General features: G+C 49.2%; 1 protein-coding gene across 2 annotated transcripts in view; it reads right to left on the reverse strand.

Moving 5' to 3' along the window:
* MAN1A2 (mannosidase alpha class 1A member 2) overlaps positions 1–12,193 on the reverse strand; it is a 315,131-nt gene that overhangs the window by 181,898 nt on the left and 121,040 nt on the right. For both annotated transcript variants that reach the window (XM_069203015.1, XM_069203014.1), the window contains exon 5: positions 5,369–5,487. In XM_069203015.1, the coding sequence (XP_069059116.1) occupies positions 5,369–5,487 (119 nt within the window). The remainder of the gene's footprint in view (positions 1–5,368; positions 5,488–12,193) is intronic.

Consider the following 12,193-nt stretch of genomic DNA (forward strand, 5'->3'; position numbering starts at 1 on the left):
TGAGGCAGGCTCGGGCAGCTCTCAGGGAGGCAGGCTCAGGGTGTGTCTCAGGAAGGCCGAAGCAGGCTCAGGGCATCTCTCAGGGAGGCAGGCTCAGGGTGTGTCTCAGGAAGGCCGAGGCAGGCTCGGGCAGCTCTCAGGGAAACAGGCTCAGGGTGTGTCTCAGGAAGTCCGAGGCAGGCTCAGGGCATCTCTCAGGAAGGCCGAGGCAGGCTCGGGCATCTCTCAGGAAGGCCGAGACAGGCTCAGGGCATCTCTCAGGAAGGCCGAGACAGGCTCAGGGCATCTCTCAGGAAGGCCGAGGCAGGCTCAGGGCATCTCTCAGGGAGGCCGAGGCAGGCTCAGGGCATCTCTCAGGGAGGCCGAGGCAGGCTCAGGGCATCTCTCAGGGAGGCCGAGGCAGGCTCAAGCCGTCGCTTAGCTCTGCTCATACAACATTATCATAGTTTGAAGTTTTACATATCTACGGTATTTCTTGTATTTATGAATGAGCCCTAATTATGTCCAGAAAAATAATCATTCCCTGCAGTCCCTCACTTTGCCTAAGTCACTGTCCCCTCAGGTGCCCAGAAGCTCTTCAGCCAGTGAGGTGCTTCTCTGGAATGTGTACTGTGCACACCTTTAGCTCTCACATCAAGGAGTGTCTTTCATGTTTCTTGCTCACACCAGGTACCCTGCAGCACACCATGCCAAGGTGTGTCACACAATGTCGGCAATCTACATACGGTCCCTGGCTGGACGGCTGGTACAACACACGAGCACCAGGTACCCTGCAGCACACACGTGCCACGGTGTGTCACACGATATCTGCTCTCTTCACAGGGGTCCCTGGGTGGACGGCTGGTATCACATGTGAGCACTAGGTACCCTGCAGCACACACGTGTCAAGGTGTGCCACTCGAAATCTGCTCTCTTTACACGGTCCCAGGGTGGTCAGCAGGTATCACATGTGAGCACCAGGCACCCTGCAGCACACATGTGCTAAGGTGTGTCACGCGATATCTGCTCTCTTCACACGGTCCCTGGGTGGACGGCCGGTACAACACACGAGCACCAGGTACCCTGCAGCACACACGTGCCACGGTGTGTCACACGATATCTGCTCTCTTCACACGGTCCCAGGGTGGTCAGCAGGTATCACATGTGAGCACCAGGCACCCTGCAGCACACATGTGCTAAGGTGTGTCACGCGATATCTGCTCTCTTCACACGGTCCCTGGGTGGACGGCCGGTACAACACACGAGCACCAGGTACCCTGCAGCACACACGTGCCACGGTGTGTCACACGATATCTGCTCTCTTCACACGGTCCCAGGGTGGTCAGCAGGTATCACATGTGAGCACCAGGCACCCTGCAGCACACATGTGCTAAGGTGTGTCACGCGATATCTGCTCTCTTCACACGGTCCCTGGGTGGACGGCCGGTACAACACACGAGCACCAGGTACCCTGCAGCACACACGTGCCACGGTGTGTCACACGATATCTGCTCTCTTCACAGGGGTCCCTGGGTGGACGGCTGGTATCACATGTGAGCACTAGGTACCCTGCAGCACACACGTGTCAAGGTGTGCCACTCGAAATCTGCTCTCTTTACACGGTCCCTGGGTGGACGGCTAGTATCACATGTGAGCACCACGTACCCTGCAGCACACACGTGCCACGGTGTGTCACACAATATCTGCTCTCTTCACACGGTCCCTGGGTGGAAGGCTGGTACAACAAACAAGCACCAGGGACCCTGCAGCACACACGTGCCAAGGTGTGTCACTCGATATCAGCTCTCTTCAGACATTCACTGGGCGGTCGGCAGGTATCACACGTGAGCACCAGGTACCCTGCAGCACACAGGTGCCAAGGTGTGTCACACGATATCTGCTCTCTTCACACGGTCTCTGGGTGGACGGCTGGTATCACATGTGAGCACCAGGTACCCTGCAGCACACACGTGTCAAGGTGTGTCACACGATATCTGCTCTCTTCACACGGTCCCTGGGTGGACGGCTAGTATCACGGGGGCACCACGTACCCTGCAGCACACATGTGCTAAGGTGTGTCACTCGATATCGGCTCTCTTCACACGGTCCCTGGGTGGACGGCTGGTACAACAAACAAGCACCAGGTACTCTGCAGCACACACGTGCCAAGGTGTGTCACACGATATCAGCTCTCTTCACACATTCACTGGGCGGTCGGCAGGTATCACACATGAGCACCAGGCACCCTGCAGCACACACATGCCAAGGTAGGTCACTCGATATCTGCTCTCTTCAAATGGTCCCTGGGTGGTCGGCAGGTATCACGCGTGAGCACCAGGCACCCTGTAGCACAAACGTGGCAAGGTGTGTCACACAATATTGCGTCTCTTCACATGGTCCCTGGGTGGACGACTGGTATCACACGCGAGTACCAGTTACCCTGCAGCACACACATTCCAAGGTGTGTCACATGATATCAGCTCTCTTCACACAATTCCTGGGTGGTCGGCTGGTATCACCCGCGAGCACTAGGTACCTTGCACCTGTAGTCACACAATATTGGCTCTCTTTACATGGTCCATGGATGGTCGGCAGGTATCACATGTGAGCACCACGTACCCTGCAGCACACACATGGCAAGGTGTGTCACATGATATTGGCTCTCTTCACACATTCCCTGGGTGGACGGCTGGTATCACACGTGAGCACCAGGTACCATGCAGCACACACATGCCAACGTGTGTCACACGATCTCTGCTCTCTTCAAACGGTCCCTGGGTGGTCGCCAGGTATCACGCGTGAGCACCAAGCACCCTGTAGCACACACGTGCCAAGGTGTGTCACACGATAATGGCTCTCTTCACACGGTCCCTGGGTGGTCGGCTGGTATCACGTCAGCACCAGGTACCCTGCAGCACACACGTGCCAAGGTGTGTCACACAATATCTGCTTTCTTCACACAGTCCGTGGGTGGACGACTGGTATTACACGCGAGCACCAGGTGCCCTGCAGCACACACATGCCAAGGTGTGTCACACAATATCAGCTCTCTTCACACGATTCCTGGGTGGTCGGCTGGTATCACCCGCGAGCATCGGGTACCCTGTGGCACACACGTGCCAAGATACGTCACACGATAGCGGCTCTCTTCACACATTCCCTGGGTCGACGGTTGGTATCACGCGTGAGCACTAGGTACCTTGCACCTGTAGCACACACGTGCCAAGGTGTGTCCCACAATATTGACTTTCTTCACATGGTCCATGGGTGGTCGGCAGGTATCACATGTGAGCACCAGGTACCCTGCAGCACACACGTGCCAGGGTGTGTCACCTGATATCGGCTCTCTTCACACATTCCCAGGGTGGACGGCTGGTATCACATGTGAGCACCACGTACTCTGCAGCACACACATGCCAAAGTGTGTCACAGGATATCGGCTCTCTTCACACGGTTCCTGGGTGGTCGACTGGTATCACCTGCGAGCACCAGGTACTCTGTAGCACACACGTGCCAAGGTGAGTCACATGATATCGGCTCTCTTTACACAGTCCCTGGGTGGTTGGCAGGTATCACACGTGAGCACTAAGTACCCTGCAGCACACATGTGCCAAGGTGTGTCACAGGATATCCGCTCTCTTCACACGGTCCCTGGGTGGACGGCTGACATCACCCGCGAGCACCAGGTACCCTGTAGCACACATGTGCCAACGTATGTCACAAGATACCGTCTCTCTTTACACAGTCCCTGGGTGGATGGCTGGTATCACATCTGAGCACCAGGTACCCTGCAGCACACACGTGCTAAGGTGCGTCAGATGATAATGGCTCTCTTGACATGGTCCCTGAGTGGTCGGCTGGTACAACATACGAGCACCAGGTACCCTGCAGCACACACGTGCCAAGGTGTGTCACATGGTACCGGCTCTCTTCACACGGTCCCTGGTTGGACGGCTGCTATCACACGGTGAGCACAGGGGCAACTGCACTGACCTCCTGGTCAGCATCTGCTGCCCTCCCCAGCTCCTCTGGCTGCCTCTGCCTCTTGCCTGGGATGAACTGAGAGTCTCCTGACTCGCAGTTAGAGACCCTCCCCCACCCGCAGGCTCGTCCCTGCAAGCTTTTTACAGCCTGTACACACTGCTTTATGTATCGATTCCGTTGTTATATTTTCATCCTTTGTAAATACTCATAGTTGTATTATTTATCTTAAACCATCTGTATCTTCCATGTAACAAAATATTTATCTTCCACACCTACTCACCACACTGAAGTCCAACAAACCATCTCTGTCTAAAAAGCAGGGTCGCTCACCTAAAACACCACACTAAAGTCCAACAAATCATCTGTGTCTAAAGAGCAGGTTCACTCATTTTAACACCACACCAAAGTCCAACAAACCACCTCTGTCTAAAGAGCCGGTTCACTCCCACACACTCACCACACTGAAGTCCAACAAACCATCTGTGTCTGAAGAGCATGATCACTCACCTAACCACCGCACTAAAGTCAAACAAATTATCTGTGTCTAAAGAGCATGTTTACTCACCTAAACACCACACTAAAATCCAGCAACCCATCTCTGTGTAAAGAGCAGATTCACTCACCAAAACACCACACTAAAGTCCAACAAACTATCTGTGTTTAAAGAGCAGGTTCACTCACCTAAACACCACACTAAAGTGCAACAAACCATCTGTGTCTAAAGAGCAGGTTCACTCCCACACACTCACCACACTGAGTTCAAAACAAGTCATCTCTCTCTGAAGAGGAGGTTCACTCACCTAAACACCACAGTGAAGTCTAACAAACTATCTGTGTCTACAGATCAGGTTCATCCCCACCCACTCACGACACTGAAGTCCAAACAAACCATCTGGGTCTAAAGAGCAGGTTCACTCACCTTAATACCTCACTAAAGTCCAACAAACCACCTCTGTCCTAAGAGCAGGTTAACTCCAACATAAACACCACCCTGAAGTCTAAACAAGCCACCTCTGTCTAAAGAACAGGTTCACTCCAACCTACTAATCACACTGAAGTCGAACAAACCAACTCTGACTAAAGAGCAGGTTCACTCACCTTAACACCCCACTAAAGTCCATCAAACCATCTCTGTCTAAAGAGCAGGTTCACTCACCTTAACACCCCACTAAAGTCCATCAAACCATCTCTGTCTAAAGAGCAGGTTCACTTCCACCCACTTACCACACTGAAGTTAAACAAACCATCTGTATCTAAACAGCAGGTTCTCTCCCACCCAAGAACCACACTGAAGTCCAACAAACCACCTGTATCTAAAGAGCAGATTTACTCCCACCTATTCACCACATGGAAGTCCAAGCGAGCACCTGTGTTTAAAGAAGAGGTCTGTGCCACGCTTACTCACCACACTGAAGTCCAGGTTATTCTGCACCCAGTCCTGGCCCTCTCTGAACTCTTCCAGGAGCCCCATGATGTAGAGGGTATCAAGAGCATCCACTATGGTAGCGCCCATCTGTGTGCTCCCTGTGGAAAGAGAACAGGTGCCATTAGTTGGTGCCCCAGGACTAGCTAGAAACTGGAGGACAAACTGTCCAAGATGTATAATCACTCCATTTCCAAGGGAGCTCAGACCAGCAAGACAGTGTTACGTTATCAATAGATTGACTACAGCAGACTCAGAAGTGTACACTCACTTTCGGCACAGCGAGGTTGTATACAACCAGCGGTTAACAGAGCGTACGTCACTTCACAAGAAAGGGTGAGTGTCACTTTAGAGCCCGGAGGTGGGCTGTTATCATTTTATACAATAATTCAGAAAACATTAGTCATTTGGGTGGGCCTTGGTCAAACAACTGTCTACGAAAGGACAAGACTGTGCACAAAAAGTTTCAAGGCCACTGAGTTCAGTGAGGGAGTCGCTGAACTCCAACAACTGATGACCTAGCAGAAGTAGGAAGAATCTGGGCAGGAAACTTTGTATTTGTATGTGGGATGTTCAAATGTTCAAGCGTCTAGGGAAGACACAAGCGATTCGATGGTCCTTACAAAGGATCTCTTACCTGCACAAATATATATATAAATATATATATATATATATATATATGGAAAATGTCACTTACCCAGTGTACATCTGTTCGTGGCATTAGTCGCTGCAGATTCACATGCTGTGCACATCCCGCCATCTGGTGTTGGGCTCGGAGTGTTACAAGTTGTTTTTCTTCGAAGAAGTCTTTTCGAGTCACGAGACCGAGGGACTCCTCCCGTTTCGACTCCATTGCGCATGGGCGTCGACTCCATCTTAGATTGTTTTCCCGGCAGAGGGTGAGGTAGGAGTTGTGTATGCTAGTAATAGTGCCCATGCAATGGAGTGAATACGTATGTACATAATGAAGTTTAAAGTAATATATTTACAAATTTACAAATGTTCAAGATCAACTTCTAAACGGCTACAAGCTCCCGGGGAGGCGGGTGGGCGCATGTGAATCTGCAGCGACTAATGCCACGAACAGATGTACACTGGGTAATGAAAATGTCACTTACCCAGTGTACATCTGTTCGTGGCATCAGACGCTGGAGATTCACATGTTCTGCATAGCTCGCCATCTGGTGTTGGGTCGGAGTGTTACAAGTTGTTTTTCTTCGAAGAAGTCTTTCGAGTCACGGGACCGAGTGACTCCTCCTTCTGTTTCCATTGCGCATGGGCGTCGACTCCATCTTCGATTGTTTTCCCCGCAGAGGGCAGAGGGTGAGGTAGGAGTTGTGTTGTAGTAATAGTGCCCATGCAATGGAGTGACTAAGTATGTACCTATTTAAGGTTAAAATAATATATATACAAATGTACAAAGTTGAAGCTAACTTCCGAACTGCTACAGGCTCCCGGGGAGGCGGGTGGGCACATGTGAATCTCCAGCGACTGATGCCACGAACAGATGTACACTGGGTAAGTGACATTTTCAGTTCGATGGCATCTGTCGCTGTAGATACGCATGTTTTGCATAGACTAGTAAGCAGTTATCTCCCCAAAAGCGGTGGCTCAGCCTGTAGGAGTGGAAGTAGTCTGAAACAATGTTCTTAACACGGCTTGACCTACTGTGGCTTGTTGTGCGGATAACACGTCTACACAGTAGTGCTTGGTGAATGTGTGAGGCGTAGACCATGTGGCTGCCTTACATATTTCTTGCATTGGGATGTTTCCTAGAAAGGCCATGGTTGCACCTTTCTTTCTGGTTGAGTGTGCCCTTGGTGTAATGGGCAGCTGTCGTTTTGCTTTAAGGTAGCAGATTTGGATGCATTTAACTATCCATCTGGCTATACCTTGTTTTGATATTGGGTTTCCTGCATGAGGTTTCTGGAATGCAATAAAGAGTTGTTTAGTCTTTCTGATGTTTTTTGTTCTGTCAATGTAATACATTAATGCTCTTTTGACATCTAATATATGTAGTGCCCTCTCAGCTACGGAATCTGGCTGTGGGAAGAACACTGGTAGTTCCACTGTTTGATTTAGGTGGAACGGTGAAATAACCTTTGGTAAAAATTTAGGATTAGTCCTTAGGACGACCTTATTTTTGTGTAGTTGTATAAAAGGTTCTTGTATTGTAAACGCCTGAATTTCGCTTACTCTTCTTAGAGATGTAATGGCGATGAGAAATGCAACCTTCCAGGTTAGGAACTGTATTTCGCAAGAGTGCATTGGTTCAAAAGGTGGACCCATGAGTCTTGTTAAGACAACATTTAAGTTCCATGAAGGAACAGGTGGTGTTCTTGGTGGTATAATTCTTTTAAGGCCTTCCATGAATGCTTTAATGACTGGTATCCTATATAGGGAAGTTGAATAGGTAGTCTGCAGGTATGCAGATATTGCTGCAAGGTGTATTTTAATGGAAGAGAAGGCTAGGTTAGATTTTTATAAGTGAAGCAAGTAACCCACTACATCCTTTGGAGTTGCGTGTAAAGGTTGGATCTGATTATGATGGCAGTAGCAAACAAACCTCTTCCATTTACTTGCATAGCAGTGCCTAGTGGACGGCCTTCTGGCTTGCTTTATGACTTCCATACATTCTTGGGTAAGTTGTAAGTGTCCGAATTCTAGGATTTCAGGAGCCAGATTGCTAGATTCAGCGATGCTGGATCTGGATGTCTGATCTGTTGGCTGTGTTGTGTTAACAGATCCGGCCTGTTGGGCAATTTGATGTGGGGTACTACTGATAGGTCTAGCAGTGTTGTGTACCAGGGTTGCCTTGCCCAAGTTGGTGCTATTAATATGAGTTTGAGTTTGTTTTGACTCAATTTGTTTACCAGATAAGGAAGGAGAGGGAGAGGAGGAAAAGCGTAGGCAAATATCCCTGACCAGTTCATCCATAGGGCATTGCCTTGGGACTGCCTGTGTGGGTATCTGGATGCGAAGTTTTGGCATTTTGCGTTCTCTTTTGTTGCAAACAAGTCTATTTGAGGTGTTCCCCAGAGTTTGAAGTAAGTGTTTAGAATTTGGGGGTGAATTTCCCATTCGTGGACCTGTTGGTGATCTCGAGAGAGATTGTCTGCAAGTTGATTCTGGATCCCTGGAATAAACTGTGCTATTAGGCGAATGTGGTTGTGAATTGCCCATCGCCATATCTTTTGTGCCAGCAGGCTCAACTGCGTTGTTTGTCCCCCCTTGTTTGTTTAGATAATACATTGTTGTCATGTTGTCTGTTTTGACAAGAATGTATTTGTGAGTTATAATTGGTTGGAAAGCCCTTAATGCTTGAAAAACTGCTAGCATTTCTAGGTGATTTATATGCAGTTTTGTTTGATGTACGTTCCATTGTCCTTGTATGCTGTGTTGATCGAGGTGTGCTCCCCACCCTGTCATGGAAGCATCTGTTGTTATTACGTATTGTGGCACTGGGTCTTGGAAAGGCCGCCCTTTGTTTAAATTTATACTGTTCCACCATAGAAGCGAGAGGTAAGTTTGGCGGTCTATCAACACCAGATCTAGAAGGTGACCCTGTGCTTGTGACCATTGTGATGCTAGGCACTGTTGTAAGGGCCTCATGTGCAGTCCTGCGTTCGGGACAATGGCTATGCATGAGGACATCATGCCTAGGAGTTGTAATATCATTTTTGCTTGTATTGTTTGTGTTGGATACATGCGTTGTATGATCTTGTTGAAATTTTGAATTCTTTGTGGACTTGGAGTGGCTACTCCTTTTGTTGTGTCTATTATGGCTCCCAGTTATTGTTGTACTTTGCACTGCAAAATGTTGGATTTTGCACAGTTGACGGTGAAACCTAGTTTGTAGAGGGTTTGTATGATTTGATTTGTGTGGTGTAAGCACTTTGTTAGTGAATTGGTTTTGATTAGCCAATCGTCTAGATACGGGAATACATGTATTTGCTGCCTTCTGATGTGTGCAGCCACTACTGCTAGACATTTTGTAAAGACTCTTGGTGCGGTTGTTAAACCAAAAGGCAATACTTTGAATTGGTAATGTATTCCTTTGAATACGAACCGTAGGTATTTTCTGTGCGATTGATGTATTGGTATATGGAAATACGCGTCTTTGAGATCTAAGGTGGTCATGTAGTCCTGTAGTTTTAGCAATGGTAACACTTCTTGTAGCGTGACCATGTGAAAGTGGTCTGATTTGATGAATGTGTTTAGTATTCTGAGGTCTAGGATTGGTCTCAGTGTTCTGTCCTTTTTTGGTATTAAGAAGTACAGTGAATAGACTCCTGTGTTTGTTTGTGTGTTTGGTACTAATTCGATTGCATTCTTTTGCAATAGTGCTTGAACTTCTATTTCCAGAAGTTCGGAATGTTGTTTTGATAAATTCTGTGCTTTTGGTGGTATGTTTGGAGGGAATTTTAGGAATTCTATGCAATAACCATGTTGGATAATTGCTAAGACCCAAGTGTCTGTAGTGATTTCCTGCCATGCTTTGTAATAATGACCTATTCTTCCCCCCACTGGTGTTGTGTGGAGGGGGTGAGTGACATCTGAGTCACTGCTTGGTTGTAGGGGTTTTGGGGCTTTGAAATTTTCCTCTATTCCTAGGGAATTGCCCTCCTCTGTATTGGCCCGAAAGCCTCCCCTGTACTGTCCCTGGTAGCTGGACGGTGTTATCCCTTATTAGTGTATAGGGTGTCTAGCAGCTTAGGCTGATCGATAATGGTAGCTTAGCAGAGCAGCTTAGGCTGAACTAGGAGACGTGTGAAGCTACTACAGTACCACTTAGTGCCATATGCACAATATCATAAGAAAACACAATACACAGTTATACTAAAAATAAAGGTACTTTATTTTTATCACAATATGCCAAAGTATCTTAGAGTGTACCCTCAGTGAGAGGATAGGAAATATACACAAGATATATATATACACAATAGCAAAAATATGCAGTATAGTCTTAGAAAACAGTGCAAACAATGTATAGTTACAATAGGATGCAATGGGGAAACATAGGGATAGGGGCAACACAAACCATATACTCCAAAAGTGGAATGCGAACCACGAATGGACCCCAAACCTATGTGACCTTGTAGAGGGTCGCTGGGACTATTAGAAAATAGTGAGAGTTAGAAAAATAACCCTCCCCAAGACCCTGAAAAGTGAGTGCAAAGTGCACTAAAGTTCCCCTAAGGACAAAGAAGTCTTGTTAGAGGAATAATGCAGGAAAGACACAAACCAGCAATGCAACAACTGTGGATTTCCAATCTAGGATACCTGTGGAACAAGGGGACCAAGTCCAAAAGTCACAAGCAAGTCGGAGATGGGCAAATGCCCAGGAGATGCCAGCTGCGGGTGCAAAGAAGCTTCTACTGGACAGAAGAAGCTGAGGTTTCTGCAGGAACGAAAAGGGCTAGAGACTTCCCCTTTGGTGGACGGATCCCTCTCACCTTGGAGAGTCGTGCAGAAGTGTTTTCCCGCCGAAAGGACGCCAACAAGCCTTGCTAGTCGCAAATCGTGCTTTTGGCGTTTTTGGACGCTGCTGGGGCCCAGGAGGTCGCAAATTGGACCTGAAGAGAGAGGGGACGTCGAGCAAGACAAAGAGCCCTCACTGAAGCAGGTAGCACCCGGAGAAGTGCCAGAAACAGGCACTACGAGGATGCGTGAAACGGTGCTCGCCGAAGTTGCACAAAGGAGTCCCACATCGCCGGAGACCAACTTAGAAAGTCGTGCAATGCAGGTTAGAGTGCCGTGGACCCAGGCTTGGCTGTGCACAAAGGATTTCCGCCGGAAGTGCACAGGGGCCGGAGTAGCTGCAAAGTCGCGGTTCCCAGCAATGCAGCCCAGCGAGGTGAGGCAAGGACTTACCTCCACCAAACTTGGACTGAAGAGTCACTGGACTGTGTGGGTCACTTGGACAGAGTCGCTGGATTCGAGGGACCTCGCTCGTCGTGCTGAGAGGAGACCCAAGGGACCGGTAATGCAGCTTTTTGGTGCCTGCGGTTGCAGGGGGAAGATTCCGTCGACCCACGGGAGATTTCTTCGGAGCTTCTGGTGCAGAGAGGAGGCAGACTACCCCCACAGCATGCACAAGCAGGAAAACAGTCGAGAAGGCGGCAGGATCAGCGTTACAGAGTTGCAGTAGTCGTCTTTGCTACTATGTTGCAGGTTTGCAGGCTTCCAGCGCGGTCAGCAGTCGATTCCTTATCAGAAGGTGAAGAGAGAGATGCAGAGGAACTCGGATGAGCTCTTGCATTCGTTATCTGAAGTTTCCCTAGAGACAGAGACCCTAAATAGCCAGAAAAGAGGGTTTGGCTACCTAGGAGAGAGGATAGGCTAGCAACACCTGAAGAAGCCTATCACAAGGAGTCTCTGACGTCACCTGCTGGCACTGGCCACTCAGAGCAGTCCAGTGTGCCAGCAGCACCTCTGTTTCCAAGATGGCAGAGGTCTGGAGCACACTGGAGGAGCTCTGGACACCTCCCAGGGGAGGTGCAGGTCAGGGGAGTGGTCACTCCCCTTTCCTTTGTCCAGTTTCGCGCCAGAGCAGGGGCTAAGGGGTCCCTGAACCGGTGTAGACTGGCTTATGCAGAATTGGGCACATCTGTGCCCAACAAAGCATTTCCAGAGGCTGGGGGAGGCTACTCCTCCCCTGCCTTCACACCATTTTCCAAAGGGAGAGGGTGTCACACCCTCTCTCAGAGGAAGTTCTTTGTTCTGCCATCCTGGGCCAGGCCTGGCTGGACCCCAGGAGGGCAGCTGCCTGTCTGAGGGGTTGGCAGCAGCAGCAGCTGCAGTGAA

Source organism: Pleurodeles waltl, chromosome 8, assembly GCF_031143425.1.
Source record: "Pleurodeles waltl isolate 20211129_DDA chromosome 8, aPleWal1.hap1.20221129, whole genome shotgun sequence".
NCBI lineage: Eukaryota > Metazoa > Chordata > Amphibia > Caudata > Salamandridae > Pleurodeles > Pleurodeles waltl.